At 46.3% G+C, this 15,284-nt stretch overlaps 1 protein-coding gene across 2 annotated transcripts in view; it reads left to right on the top strand.

Moving 5' to 3' along the window:
* LOC147706109 (embryonic polyadenylate-binding protein-like) overlaps positions 1-15,284 on the top strand; it is a 552,087-nt gene that overhangs the window by 177,767 nt on the left and 359,036 nt on the right. For both annotated transcript variants that reach the window (XM_086929033.1, XM_086929034.1), the window contains 2 exons: positions 2,287-2,402; positions 2,554-2,693. In XM_086929033.1, the coding sequence (XP_086785159.1) occupies positions 2,287-2,402; positions 2,554-2,693 (256 nt within the window). The remainder of the gene's footprint in view (positions 1-2,286; positions 2,403-2,553; positions 2,694-15,284) is intronic.

Below are 15,284 nucleotides of genomic sequence, written 5' to 3'. Positions count from 1 at the left end.
ATAGCGAGACTTTGTCCTCCCATCCCTCCTCCCATTTGATGCCACTTTTGCCATTTTAAATGTATATGTGCAGTTGTATTTAATAGTAGAAATGACTTTCCTGTGATCCAATTTAAAAAGAACGCCCTTCATAAAATGATGTTGAAGAATTCTTCACTAACTCATGCACAATGCTTCTTAAGTACAAATCAATTTTCATTGACTTGTTAATGGTCTTACTCTTTTTTCAGTTTAAAAGGATTTTAGTAGGATTTAACAAGTAAAACAAGATAATACAATTAAAAACAATGTAAGAGGCATCTTGAAAGAAAGGGGGAAGGGAAACAGAAAATTGGGATAGTGAAAGCAGAAGTTCATACAAGGTCAAAATTAGCAAACAATCTGATGACATTACGAAAAAACATTATTAAGCAGATTTAATAAGTCTTTTATGTTTAAAAAAAAAATCTATAAGCCATAGGTGAAGTCAGTTGGAGCCGACAAAAGGAAATCAAAGTGGGTTGATGAACTTTCTCAATGATATATTGTCTTTGAAAAGAAGACTTTGCATGATTGTCACGTTCTCAAGCCAAAACAATATCTAATTTTGCTCGATCAATGGGAATATTACATAAACACTGATAAATTGAAGAAGTCTTGGAGAAGTGTGCATAGTGGGGAGATGGGTAGTGGAGAGGTATCAGCCCAAGACTGAAGAAGAGTAACAACTGTCATAATGGTGTGTAATATGTGGCCTCTATTTTGAAAGGAAGAAAAGAAAGTAAAAAGATTTTGAGCTTGAACAAAAGTCAGAAATGTATTAACTAAGAGTTCTTAGACCCATATTAAACAATTTTTCTGTCACCTTCCGGTAAATGTTTATTTATATGAAGTGCATTTACAAGTTTTTCCCATTCCACAAAAGAGTATAGAGTTGATTTGTTTAAAGAATTTGGATGGGATAGGTGACGGAATGTTAGAATATAGAACGGGTACTAGCATCATCTTTATAGTTGCAAGGCTATACCCACCAGGCGGGATGTGAAGGATGCCAATGATTACCAAAATTTGTAAATGTATAAATACAATCCTCTAGGATTAATGAAATAGAAGATTTCAGTGATTGGTAAAACCATAACCCTAAATGTTTTTTTTTTTTTGTTGTATTCCAGGAAAACTTAGTGATTTGAAAAATCTTTTTTTAAAGAATGCTTGTTGTTTAATTTGTACCCAGAGAAAAGAGAATAAGGAGTTACTTCTAGGAAAAAGCAGCAAACGATGTTTGAAGTTTATGAAATAAATGAAAGCTGCCATTTTGATATGATGATTATTCCATGGGTAACTCTGTAAGGCTGGGTTTTGTCTACTTTTAGAGACTAAAGGTTCTAAAGCTAAATTAGAGAAGGGGGGGAAAGAGGGCAGCCTTGACAGACATCTCTACCTAATGTAATTTAAGGGTAGGTAAGGCCGTTAGTAAAAATTTCTGCCTGGGGTGAAAAATAGGAAAGTGAGATGAGGGTGATTTTTGATCCAACCCATTTGAGAGTATGAAACAAAGTACCAATTTATATGTTAAAAACCTTCTCTTCATCTAAAGTAATTGCTGCCTAAGGATCCAAAGGTCTTGAAGATTTAGGTGAAACATCAAATAGGAGACGTGTATTATCAGATATATACCTCTCCTTGATTGTAGTGGCTTTTTCTTTTCCAAGAAGTTTGGACAGAAACGATCCTAGACGAAGAGCTAAGGCTTTTGAGTTTTTTTAATAGTCTATATTGATGAGAGAAATGGGTCTATAATTTTGACATTATTCTGAATCTTCTCCATCTTTTGGAATGAGACCGATAAGGGCGTCCAAAAAGGATCCTGATTCACCTTTATGAAGAAAAGAGGCAATAAGACAAGATAATGGAGGGAGAAGCAATATAGAAAAATGTGTAAAAAGAAAATGTAAAAGTGAAGCCATGAGGGCCAGGAGTTTTTTAAGGTTTAAGGAAGGATAATGCAGTTTGAAGTTCTAACAAATTGATGTCCATCTTTAAATCTGAATAATCGAAGTATTGAAAGATTTATCTATGGATGAGAGGCAAGTTGTGATGTCTGGATCAGAAGGACTATGATATGGGTAACAACGTTTTGTAAAGTTTGACAAATTCTCCTAAAATGTTTGGATCTATGTACAGTAGATTTGAATAACTATTATGGAATCAACTTTATTTCTGTTCTTCCTAATCTTAAAATAATTTGCTAGTAGCGTTCAAATGGTCCTACTCTGTTTTTCAAATATGAATTGTTTCTGTCTATAGGTAGTTTGTGATGAAAATGGCTCAAGAGGTTATGGTTTTGTTCATTTTGAAACACAAGAAGCAGCAAATCGTGCCATTGACACAATGAATGGAATGCTGCTCAATGATCGCAAGGTGTAAGTAAAACTCATTTATTTAGTAAAACTTTCTATGTTAGTCTGTCACTTAGTATAGCTTGCATTATCTTGATGGAGTACAGTGTTTGCAATTACATTGTGTGTTATTTTACTACTCTTTCTAGACCAAATCCTGTTCTATTTCCTGCAGTTTTGTCGGCCATTTCAAATCCCGCAGAGAGCGGGAAGCAGAATATGGCGCCAAAGTGATGGAGTTTACAAATGTTTACATCAAGAACTTTGGGGACGAAATGGATGACAAAAGACTAAAAGAATTATTTTCCAAATTTGGTATGTTTGCGGTTTTTAGATTTGTCTGAGTTTTACCTGTCTTTTTGGCTGTGTTCTTTGTCATTGTTCGACTTATAAGAGAAGTCTCTGACTGAGAGGAAACTTGCATATTTAGATTTATGCAGAATTCTACTTAACCCCTTCGCTGCTGATGACGAGCTGAGCTCGTCATCAGCCACGGGTGGCGTGTGCTGATGACGAGCTGAGCTCGTCATGTAACGCGGAAAACGGAAAACAGCCGCACAGCGCCAAAATCACCGCAGCAGCGATGCGGTTAAAAGGAACCTGTAATTTATAGGAGTAGAGGTTATCTTTAATATATAGTCTTCACTGTAAAACCTATCAGTGACTGCCGAGGTAATGGGCACTAAATTACTTGCACGTTTTTCTTTCTGCATGTTCTTGTGGAATTGTAAACGTAGCTCTGAGTTTTCAAAGAGGACAATTAAACAAATGAAAGTGTTAAAAGTAGATGATTGTCAACAATATTCACCATTTTGTTTGCTTTTATAACCCATGAAACAAATTAAATGTATACAACCGTTTTAACTGTTTCATTATATTCGCTAAGGAATTCAGTGCAAAATTTACATACAATTCAATATTTTTGGGGTAAAGTGAAGTCCATTCAAGAACGTTATCCAGTGCTACTCTTCTTTCTAGTAAAACATGCTATTTAAACATGGGATTTTAGAAGGTTACTCCTACTGATCAATGTGAGCTAAATAGGAGCTGTGAGGGGAATGACCTGGGGTACTTTGAAATGTGATCCTGTTCCCCAACCTCTATGCTTACTATAAGCAATTCCAGTTTAATATTTTTGTTAAGTCTTCTGCAAGTCCTAAAATGATATGTCTAATTGTTTAGAATTAATTCAATTGTTTTGGATGTCTAGATACGTTATTCTTAATGTTATAAATAAAGGGCATTTATGATCTAGATTGGTGCTACCTCTTAGATTTAATATTTTTTTTCAAAACTGGTAATAACGTTAGATTCCCAACACAATTCTAGATAAAAGGGGTGGAGAAAGGGAGCCACACATGTTATGGGGAAGGAGCAGACTATCAGTCAATTTAAGAGTACATCTGAGGCTCCACGACCGGAAGTGATAGGTTAAACATATTTCAATCTATAGAAGTTCTTTATTTGTTGGGCTGACTTTTGTAAAACTTCTTGCCTTTTTATCTTTCAAGAAATGTTGCGACTAAAGCCTTTCTTTTCTCCAGTATTAGAGTGTCTTTCATAGATTTACATGGTTGAATATTCCCCGTCGTCGAAGTGGGAGTCCCACGGTAAATACCATAGCAATAAGATGCTAATAACATGTATGTAAAAACATAACACAGTAGAAATGCATAGAAATACCAAGACATAATTCCTACATAGGAATACTTAGCAGAGAGAAAAACACTTGCAACATATCCATGTCATTATGTTAGTCCAAACTACAGCCAATCAGGCGCAAGCACCCCTCCAGAACCTTCTCCTCAGATCTCAGTCCCTCAGATTTTCTACTGCACGTCGTGTGTAGGGTGTGTCCATGAGCTCTGCTTAGTTTTTCTCAACTTTTCTTCTGGTTTCCAAGTAAGAAGTCTTTATTTAGACCCTGTTCTTCCTGTGGGAAGCTGCGCTTATACTCTGAAGATCCCCACAGCAAGTGTATATATTGTCTTTACCCGGACCATGAGGTGAGCAAATGCAAGTTTTGCAGGACCTTTTCTACTAAGACCCTTAAAGACAGGGAAGGTCGTCCCCTCCTCTGGTTGCAGAGACTTAAGGACAAGGATAATCCTCTTTCTGACGCTGACAGCCTTATGTCTAGTACTTCTAAAGCAGCCAGTAAGTGTAGCAGTGTGCAGGACTTGCCTTCTCCATTTCTAACGAAAAAGAAACTCTTTTTCTGTTGGTCCTGCGGTGTCTTCTCCTCCTCCTTCGCCCACGAGATATGACTCTTAGGCGTCTTATGCTTCTTCCAGTCATGTTTCCACCAAGAAACATATTAAATCGTCGACAGGAGCGTCGACGATCGTCCCGACGATGAGACCTGTCATCTCCGGCTCGTCGACGGCGACTGTGACGACATCTGCTGCTGGCTCGTCGACATCGGTTACGTCAACGTCATCTGTCGACGAAGGTATCTATGGGCTCTAGACCTGTCTCGTCGATGATACCTATCCTATCCTCGACAAAGAAAATTCTCTCGTCGACGACATCTTCGTCGACTGGAGCTGTTAAATCTTTGTCGTCGATCCCGTCTGAGTGCTTCGTCGACGGCAGCATCTTCATCATCGTCTACGACTCCGTCGACGGCCACTTCGTCGTCGACGTTGAAGACCTCGTCGACACCAGACCCGTCGACGACAGCGCCGTCGACGGTGACACTGTCGATGGCGGAATCCTCATCTGCCTCTTCGTCGACGCTTCTGCCGTCGTCATCAGCTAAGTCGACTACTACTTTGTTGACGGTGACTACCTCCTCTTTTGCATCGTTGCCATTGCTGCCACTTCCTACGTCAGGTTCTGGTCTTTCCAACGTCAGCCCACTACACCAACGTCGCCAGTTTCAGGTAGACCGCTTGTCTATTCCAGACGACAAGCAGCCACCTTCGCCATTGTTTGCCACTGGCTCTGAAGAGGACTCTGGTTCAGAAGAGTAAGACGGTGGCCCTTTTGGGGCGGTACGCAGTCCTTCGGAATTAGTCATTAAGTGCCAGGACTATGGTGTGGAACCTGAAGAGCATTATTTTCAGGATGAAGAACAAGCGGTGCAGGTTCCAACAGCGACACTGCCTCTGTCTCTCCTTTCTAACCTACAACATATGTTGAAGGATTAAGAGGATGACGTTCGCCCTGATCGTGAAGAGGGCGAAGTCCAGGATGATGACCACGACGACAACACCATACGCCGATTGGGACGACTACCAAATCTAGACGCCGTCCCCTCCTCCAGTGACACCTGGGGATTCGCCGCCAGTGGACATTGCCAGCTTCCATCAGTTATTGGACAGAGCGGCTCAACGCTTTAAACTGCCAAGAGTCCAAAGAGAAGAGGACTGTTTCCTGTATGATTTTAAGAATCAGCCATTTAAGCAGGTCCATACAGTCCCAATTATTGATTTCATATGGAACGAAGGGTTGAAACTTATGCAGACACTAAATACCATCCCTGCACAAATGCCTCGCCTAGAAAACAAATATAAGGCACCCATTTGTTCACCTGCGTGCCTGATTTCGCAGCCGAAGTCTGATTCAGTGGTCACTCAAGCTGCTCAGCGTCGCTCAAGGAACCCAGCATCTTCTATTACAGCTCCTCCAGATTGGGAGGGTCGTCGCATGGACGCCATTGGGCGGAAATTGACATCAATGGCCTCTACCACGGTGAGAGCAGCGAATGCTTTAGCTATTCTAGGGCGATACGATCGTTAGATGTGGTCTGACATGGCTGTCCTTGTAGCCCTCATCCCGGAGTCCTCCAGGGCTGAATCCTTGAAAATTTTGCAGGACGGTGAGAGAGCAGCTGAGGAGATCATAGACTGCTCAGTAGACATCACATCGACTGGTTTCTGACAGCTTGCAGGGGCAGCTGTGTTGCAGAGACAGGGATGGCTCTGCTCCACCTCGTTTCGTTAAGAGGTTCAGGCAAAGATCCTTGATATGCCGTATGAAGGAGAGTCACTCTTTGGAGCACATGTTGATGAGGCTCTCCAAGCCATTAAAAAGGACACCGAGACTGCTCGCTCTTTAGGGACCTTACAGTTCCGAAAATAACCTTTTCATGGCGCACGTGGACCCAGCACCAACTCCAATTTTCGTGGAGGATCTCATCAAACATACTGCTCCTATAACCAGGGTAATCAGCGCAACTCTTCTCAGCAGCAGCAGTCCTCCCGTCAGCAGTCCTCCAAATCCTATAGAGGAAAGTCTGCATATAGAGGATCTACCTCTAAACGACAATGACTTTTCTTTCCCCTGAAAAGTTGGAGGTTGAATCTCCCTGTACTCTTCTCAATGGTCCTCCATCACCTCAGACTGTTGGGTTCTGGACATTGTAGCGAAGGGCTATGCTTTGGAGTTCGTCAAGATTCCTCCTCCCACTCCTCCATCCGGCCCGCCTCCACCCCACCTCAAGGAGGAGTTCCAACAAATTCGGATTATGATTATGAAGGGCGCCATCGAAGTGGTTACAAAGTCTCAAAGAGGAAGGGGGTTCTATTCCCGTTTTTTCCTTATCCTCAAGAAATCGGGAGACTGGCATCCGATTCTGGACTTACGAGCGCTGAACAAATATCTCAAATCCCAATCCTTTCGTATGCTCACTCTCATGGGGATTTTGCGTCTTCTGTCCCAAGACGACTGCATAACCACCATCGACCTCCAGGACACTTACTTTCATGTGCCAATTCTTCCAAGTCATCGAAAGTACTTGCGCTTCCGAGTGGGATGGAGAGACTTCCAGTTCCGGGGGCTGCCTTTCGGCCTACGCTCCGCCCCTCGTGTCTTCACGAAAGTGTTAGCTCCTGTGATAGCCTACCTGCGGCTCCAGGGCGTCCACATTTTTCCATACCTGGACGATTGCCTTCTCAAATCTCAATCTCGCAGCCAGTTGGTTCGGGACACACAATGCTGTCAGGAGGTCTTCCGCTCCCTCGGCCTCTCCATCAATGTCGAAGTCCCAGTTTGTCCCAGCTCTCTGCATAACCTTTCTGGGCGCTACCCTGGACACTTCCGTAGCCAAAGCGTCCGTGTCTCTTCAGCGCCAGCCGAAGATACTCAGACTGTTTTGCGCAAATACGAGCCACGAGGCAGTTTCAGTCCGGATCTTGAAGTCTTTTCGGGGGATGGCATCATCATGCATTTCTCTGATCCCGAACTGCAGATTGAAAACTCGCCCTATTCAGGAAGAACTGGACGGGCAATTGCGTCAAGTCAACGGATCATTCAACGACATAGTCTGTGTCACCGCTCACATGAAAGCGGCTCTACAGTGGTGGGTGCAACAGTCCAACATCGCGGCAAGGGTTACTGTCCTCACCACCTCTCCGGAACTCAATCTGACGACGGACGCATCCTTTGAAGGGTGGGGTGCTCACCTTCAAGGTCTGTCGATCAAAGGCAAATGGACTCTGCCTCAGCACTCTTGGCACATCAACCGGCTGGAATTGATGGCCATCTTTCTAGCACTCAAGTCATTCCATCCTTTGATCAAGGGGGAGTCAGTCCTTATTCAAACGGACAACACGACCAGCATACACTATGTCAACAAACAGGGCGGAACCAAATCTCCTCTCTTGTCTCGTCTGGCATAGTCGATCTGGGATTGGGCAATCCGTCACCCTGTCTGCCGTTCATCTGCCAAGAGTCTCCAACATCCTAGCGGATTCCCTCAGCAGATCCACGTCTTCCACTCACGAGTGGCAGTTACATCAACCAACACTCGACCTAGTCTTTTGACGGTGGGGTTACCCACCCTTGGATCTCTTTGCAACCCCGGAGAACCGGAAATGCCCATCTTATGCAAGTTGGCATCCTCACCCCGGATCGTGCGGGAATGCCCTTTTGATGAACTAGTGCGATCTATTCGCCTACGTTTTTCTTCAGATTCCACTAGTTCCTCGCGTGCTGTGGAAAATGCGGAGCCAACCTTGCCACATCCTCCTCATTGCTCTCAGATGGCCTCGACGAGCATGGTTCTCGGAGCTGCTTCTCCTCTCCCAGTGCGAACCCATACTTCTGCATTATCGAGCGGATCTCCTCACAATGGACGGGGGTCAAGTATGTCATCCGAACCCCTCGTCTCTGAAATTATCGGCCTGGAACAGGAGCACCTTGAATTTGCCCATTTAAATATTTCACCAGCATGCAGGGACATTCTCGCTCAGGCAAGAGCTCAGTCTACAGTCAAAACCTACAAACTCAAGTGGAAGAGGTTTTGTCATTGGTGCGCAGATGCCAATATTCATCCTCTTCATTCTACTCCGGATCAGCTTCTTCTGTTCTTTCTGCAACTGGCTCAATCAGGACTTTCACATTCCACCTTGAGTCTTCTTGGCGGCGATTTCCCGCTACCGTCAAGATGGTTCCACCTCGCTCTGCTCCCCCAGAGTCATTCGCCAGTTTTTGAAAGGATTATTCCGGAGGTTCCCGCCCATTCGGCGTCCTCTCCCACTTGGCATCTTAATGTCGTACTGGCTCAACTAATGAAAGCACCATTCGAGCCCATCCACAGAACAGACTTAAAATTTCTCACCTGGAAGGTAGCCCTTCTCCTTGCTCTGACATCATCTCGAAGAGTAAGCGATATTCACGCTTTCACCATTAAACCTCAATTTCTCCAATTCAAATCGGACTGTGTAGTGCTTCGTACCAACCCTACTTTCCTTCCTAAAGTACGTACTGACTTTCACATTAACAAACCTGTTTTCTTAAAAACTTTCTTTGCCAATCCTCCATCTCCGGTAGAGCCACGCCTACATTCCTTGGACATTAAAAGAGGTCTTAAATTTTACATCAATAGGACAGCACCTTTTTGCAAGTCTGATCAACTATTCATTGTCTATGGACTCAGCGCAAGGGACGTCCTGTTACCAGGCCAACTATTGCACGTTGGATTTCTTCAGCAATTGCTATCTGCCATCAGCAAGCCGGCAGGAATCTTCAGTCTTCCGTCAGGGCCCATTCCACCAGGGCAATGTCATCTTCTACTGCCCTGTTTGCCGGTGTGCAGCTTCATCAAATCTGCAGAGCGGCCACATGGTCCAGCAGGCATACTTTCACAAGACACTATTGCCTGGATGCCATCAATGACGCAGATACGGCAGTGGGACAGGCAGTGCTTGGCAATCCTATTAACTAAGGTGAGCCTCTGTCTTCCCTCCTCCATTATGGTTATTTTGCTTATGGTTATTACTTGCATAACTTTATTATACTCAATGGAGTTTTCTTCCATGTTGTTGCATGGTTTCTTCGAGCCTTTTTCGGCTACTACTGCTCACTATTCTATTCAAACAAAACAGGTGATGGACCGAATGTGGATCAATGTCACACATTCATCCCAGTCAAAAGATCTGGGCCCAAATCCATCGTTTTTTTGCACTCCACACCACCCTGGGTTAGACAATGGCGATATGCAAATCAGCTCTGACCCTGTGCCCCATGGGAACAGTCCAGTCCGAACTACAAAAGCCATGTCCTTCCCAGAACGGAATCAAGCATCCGAGGACCGGACCGGTTTCGAGGTAACACCTCATCAGCCCGGCTAGCTTGACTCCAGTGGTGTGGAGTGCCTGGGACCCACGTCTGAGCATCCCCAGCGCACTTATGGCGGCAATTGCAAACAAAACAGGTGATGGACCGAATGTGGATCAATGTCACACATTCATCCCAGTCAAAAGATCTGGGCCCAAATCCATCGTTTTTTTGCACTCCACACCATCCTGGGTTAGACAATGGCGATATGCAAATCAGCTCTGACCCTGTGCCTCATGGGAACAGTCCAGTCCGAACTACAAAAGCCATGTCCTTCCCAGAACGGAATCAAGCATCCGAGGACCGGACCGGTTTCGAGGTAACACCTCATCAGCCCGGCTATCTTGACTCCAGTGGTGTGGAGTGCCTGGGACCCACGTCTGGGCATCCCCAGCGCACTTAGGGCGGCAATTGCAGGGTGGTGTGAAGTGCAAAAAAGCGATGGATTTGGGCCCAGATCTTTGGACTGGGATGAATGTGTGACATTGATCCACATTCGGTCCATCACCTGTTTTGTTTGCAAATTCCGCCATAGGTGCGCTGGGGATGCTCAGACGTGGGTCCCAGGCACTCCACACCACTGGAGTCAAGCTAGCCGGGCTGATGAGAGGTGTTACCTCGAAACCGGTCCGGTCCTCGGATGTTTGATTCCGTTCTGGGAAGGACATGACTTTTGTAGTTCGGACTGGACTGTTCCCATGGGGCACAGGGTCAGAGCTGATTTGCATATCGCCATTGTCTAACCCAGGGTGGTGTGGAGTGTAAAAAAGCGATGGATTTGGGCCCAGATCTTTGGACTGGGATGAATGTGTGACATTGATCCACATTCGGTCCATCACCTGTTTTGTTTGCACTATTCTATTCAAGCATGTGAATTTATGAAAGACACCCCAATACTGGAGAACAATTGTTACCTGTAAACAGGTGGTTCTCCAGTATTGGTGTCTTTCATAGATTCACGTACGACCCACCCACCTCCCCTCAGAGGCTCGCTTCTCCTCATTGACTCTATTGTCACTCCTGTGCTACGAAAATCTGAGGGACTGAGCTCTGAGGAGAAGGTTCTGGAGGGGTACTTGCGCCTGATTGGTTGCAGTTTAGACTAACATAATGACATAGATATGTTGCAAGTGTTTTTCTCTCTGCCATGTATTCCTATGTAGGAATTATGTCTTGGAATTTCTATGCATTTCTACTGTGTATTTTTTATGCGTTCTGTTTTTACATACTTATTTTATTAGCATCTTATTGCGATAATATTTACCGTGGGACTCCCACTTCTACGACTGGGAATATTCAAGCATGTGAATCTATGAAAGACACCAATACTGGAGAACCACCCGTTTACAGGCAAGTAACAATTGTTCATACCTGCCACTGAGAACAGCCATTCTCCTCACCTTTTCTGATGTCCGTGGGAGCAGAAGCTCTTCTGCACGCTTTAAAAGACCTGCAGGAATGTTAAAGTAATACATGGTTTGAAAAATGTATGCGGAATGTGGTGATCTCCACTGTTGAGGTTCAGGTGTGAATTAGATATATACTGGTGCCGATTATGCAGTGGTGTAACAAAACTAGAGGCCCCCCCCCAGGCTCCGGACCCAGTTTGCAGGTCTCAGGTCAGGGACCTTCCAGTACCTGAGGGGGCCCCCGGAGCGCAGGGGGACTCTGGGGGCTTTTGTTACACCACTGCCATTATGTTCCCAAAGGCTCCATTTATAACTTGAAAAACATGCATCAGATAGAGATTACTGGCCATAGATTCCTTAACTTAGCATTATCCCCAGGGGTCAGGCTGGATTTGCAAATCTTTTGTGTGCAGTACCCCTGCACCCTGGTAGGTGTCGTCATTTGCCTCGAGGCACCGGCACCGGAAGTGACAGGCGCAGTGCCTATATAGGGACAACCACAGCACGCTGACGTCCGTTCTTTTCTTTCCACGCCTAGATTCATAGAGAGCTACCCCAATCCATTTATGACAGAATTTTTTCACTTTTTGTTGAAGTCTTTTTGAGATTTTTCTCCTGGTGAGGCAGGGTGTCCACCATGAAGACTGATTTCATGCCTTGCGGCCTCTGAAATCTGCAGATGTTAGTGAGGGACCTGCATATTGTTCTGATGCTTATCCAGTATTTGGGTGTCTTTCATAGATTCACATGCCTGAATCATTCCCCGTCGCCGAGACGGGAGCCTCCGGTACATAAAAAAGTAATGTCCTAAGGACATACATAGAGAACATAGGCCGAAGGGCCTCCCCTTTGGGGCCTTTCCACGTCCTTATGTAAAAAGGACCGACCTCTCATCGTTAGCCAATCAGCTCCGACCTCCCTCTAGAACCTTCCCGGGAGGAGCCTCCGTCCCTCAGCGCTCCTACGACTCGATTACCTGTGTCAACTGCTGTGCCATGCACCCCCAGGCCTTGAGGTAGCACTCCCTCAGGCTCCTTTTAGCCTGAATTGCGACGCTGCAGCAGACTCGATTCCAGTTGAGAGGGAGGTCCTAGGGTTAGTCCAGTCATGGAGTCCAACATCCTTGTTTCACTCGAAGCCATTGGGTAAGTCCCACAAGTGCAAGAAGAGTAAGAAGTCAAAGAGGTGTTCTACTAAGCCGTGTCCATCGAAGTCTTCCGACGAGGGAACATAGTCATTCGAGGTCCGGCTCCGCACGTAAGCCTGCCTGGGCTGGCTCCTCACCGCCGTGAGTTTCTTTGATCCAAAGAGACCTTCACCCTACCCTGTGAGTTCTAGATGGCCATGCACCTCATATTTATGTGGTATGTTCCACGCCATCGGGCCCTGCGGGTTTGGGAGTGGCCACCCACTGCTTCTCCGCCGGTGGCCCCCTTGCTCCAGTCAGGTCCCTTTGGTCCATGGATGGATCTGAACTGACGCCAGTCATACCGTCTCGACCTTCCACAGCTCCGGCCCCAATGCCGGCGACCTCCCCCTTCTCAGCCCTGACTCTGACAGAGCTGTAGGGGCAGTGTCTGATCCCGTCTGGAAGCTGTGGCTTCCAGGCAAGGCTGGACCCCTATTACTTTGTGCTCGGACTCTGGGAGAATTGAGAGGGGGTCAATGGACAATGAAGAATACCAGCCCCTAGACCCCAATAAGGACTGGTATGAGGATTTGGCAGAGACCAGCAAACTGGACTCTTCTCTAGATACTCTCATCCTTTCTCCCGCTAGCATGGCTACGGAGGAGGAGGGCTTCTTTTGCTATGGTCGTGAGTAGGGCGGCTGAGGTCCTGAACCTTAGTCTATCCTCAGTGGCAGTCAAGACTAAAGTCTTGACGTAGGTGCTTCAACCTGAAGTGACCCCCCCTCAGGACAACTTACCCCATTCAATGAAGCCCTCGTAGGCGTCCTTCTGGGTACTTGGTCCAAACCCTGCACATGGGTACCTTTGAACAGGATGATTGGCCGCTGCCACTGCCCAGCCTCCAGGGGCACCCAATTTCTTCACACAACACCCTACTGATAAGAGCATGGTGGGCCAAGCCTCCACCACTTGTGTGAATTCTGGCGCATTCTCTACTACCTCACTGGATATGGAATCATAGGATGCTCACCTTAGGAAAGAGAGTGCTTTCTTACACCAGCCTGGCACTGCGGTCTGTGAACACTGCGTGCCTTTTGGTCAGTTGCTCCCCTTCCTTGTGATATTTGGTTGGGCAGTTTCTGCCTATGGTCCCGGAGGAGACCTGAGCCATACGCTCTCAAGCTATGGCTGATGATAGAGATGTAGCTAAATTCACAATTCCATGTGGACTAGACACAACCAACTCGCTGGGCAGAGAAGTTTCTTTGATTGGTGGCCTTACGGCACCACACATAGCTGAGAACTACAGACTTTTCTGGTATATCCAAGCTTTGTTTAACCGCATCCATGCGGCGCGAATTCCCCGCCCATGCTGACTCCGCCTTGCGCGGGCGGAGTCATGACGGAACGGTTCCGTCATCAGCACAGCTCAACCGACTCTGATGACGGAACCGTTCCGTCATCAGCATCGAAGGGGTTAAGGACATGCCCATTTATGAATCCAGTCTCTTCAGGTAGACTCTGTGCTGGAGTGCTACAGGGATAGCAGAGCTACAGCCAGGTCCTGGGGCCGTTCCATGGCCCCTGCCAACCCCAGTCCACCTTTCGTGGCCACAGAAGGGGCTTCCAGCTGTTTCTTTAACAGCACTGCCACCACGGCGTGCGAGCTTCTCTGTGTGATTGAGGACGCAGTACCCACAGACCCTGTGGGTCGATAGCCAGAGGTCTACCATTCACCCAGGCGGCAGCTGCAGCCTTCAAATCCCCTTTAGTTTGCCCTCTTACCTTCATGGGCACCTAGTGGAAGGCAAAAAATGTCATCACCTGCTCCACTGAAGTCTGGAACATCAGTCCACTGGGTTCTTCAAATTGTCCAGAGGGCCTACTCCCTCCACTTAGTGAATGTCCCTCCACCCATGCCACCCACTTGCGACCAGCTGATGGCGAACCAGATCTCCTTCCACCACCAGTGACGGCTAATTTGGCCAAGTGAGCCATATAGAGGGTTCTGAAGCTAGAATCAGGATGTGGTTGTTGTTCCTGCTACTTTCTGGTGCCCAGGAAGGACACAGGCCTTCAACCTATCCTAAACTCCTTCAATTTCTTCCTCAAAATTGAAGTTCAAAATGCTCACTCTCTCTCATTTCCTGTCTGCCCTGGAACAAGGGAGACTGGATGATGGCGTCAGGCTTGCAAGACTCATACTCATGTCTTCCCACAGGCTTTACCTGTGGTTCACGGTAGACCACAAGCACTTTCAGTTTGCTTTGCATCCTTTTGACCTTAGCAGACCCCCTCAGGCATTCATCAAGGTGATGGTAGTGGTTGCAGCTCATCTGCGGAGATCAGAAGTGCCAGTCTTACCCTAACTGGACCACTTGCTGTTAAAGGCGTGCTTGCCCCAGACTATCATCTCCTGCACATGCTGGGGTTCACTAGGAACATGCCAAAGGCACAACTACTCTCTCTATCTGAAAGAGACACGTTAGTGATAGATTCCTTACCTTAGAATATCCCCAGGCGTCAGACTAAATCCGGAAAGTTTTGCGTAGCAGTACCCTTGCGCGTCGGTAGGCGTCGTCTGCGGCTCCGCGTCCGTCGTGGGCGCCGTGATGACGTCGTCGGAGTACTTAGACGCCGCCTCCGCGTGCTGACGTCAGTTCTTTTATCCGCGCCAGCCAGCGCAGATCTGGAAAGAGCAGTTCCCTAGTCACTTTTTGACTAAACTTTTGTGATATTTTTTTGATCCATTTCGAAGTCTTTACGACTCCGACGGTGCCGTTAGGGATGCCCGACTTCAAGC

Source organism: Lissotriton vulgaris, chromosome 7, assembly GCF_964263255.1.
Source record: "Lissotriton vulgaris chromosome 7, aLisVul1.2, whole genome shotgun sequence".
In the NCBI taxonomy this organism is placed as follows: domain Eukaryota; kingdom Metazoa; phylum Chordata; class Amphibia; order Caudata; family Salamandridae; genus Lissotriton; species Lissotriton vulgaris.
Note: the sequence above shows the minus strand (reverse complement) of the source record. Positions and strands in the feature narration are given on the sequence as shown.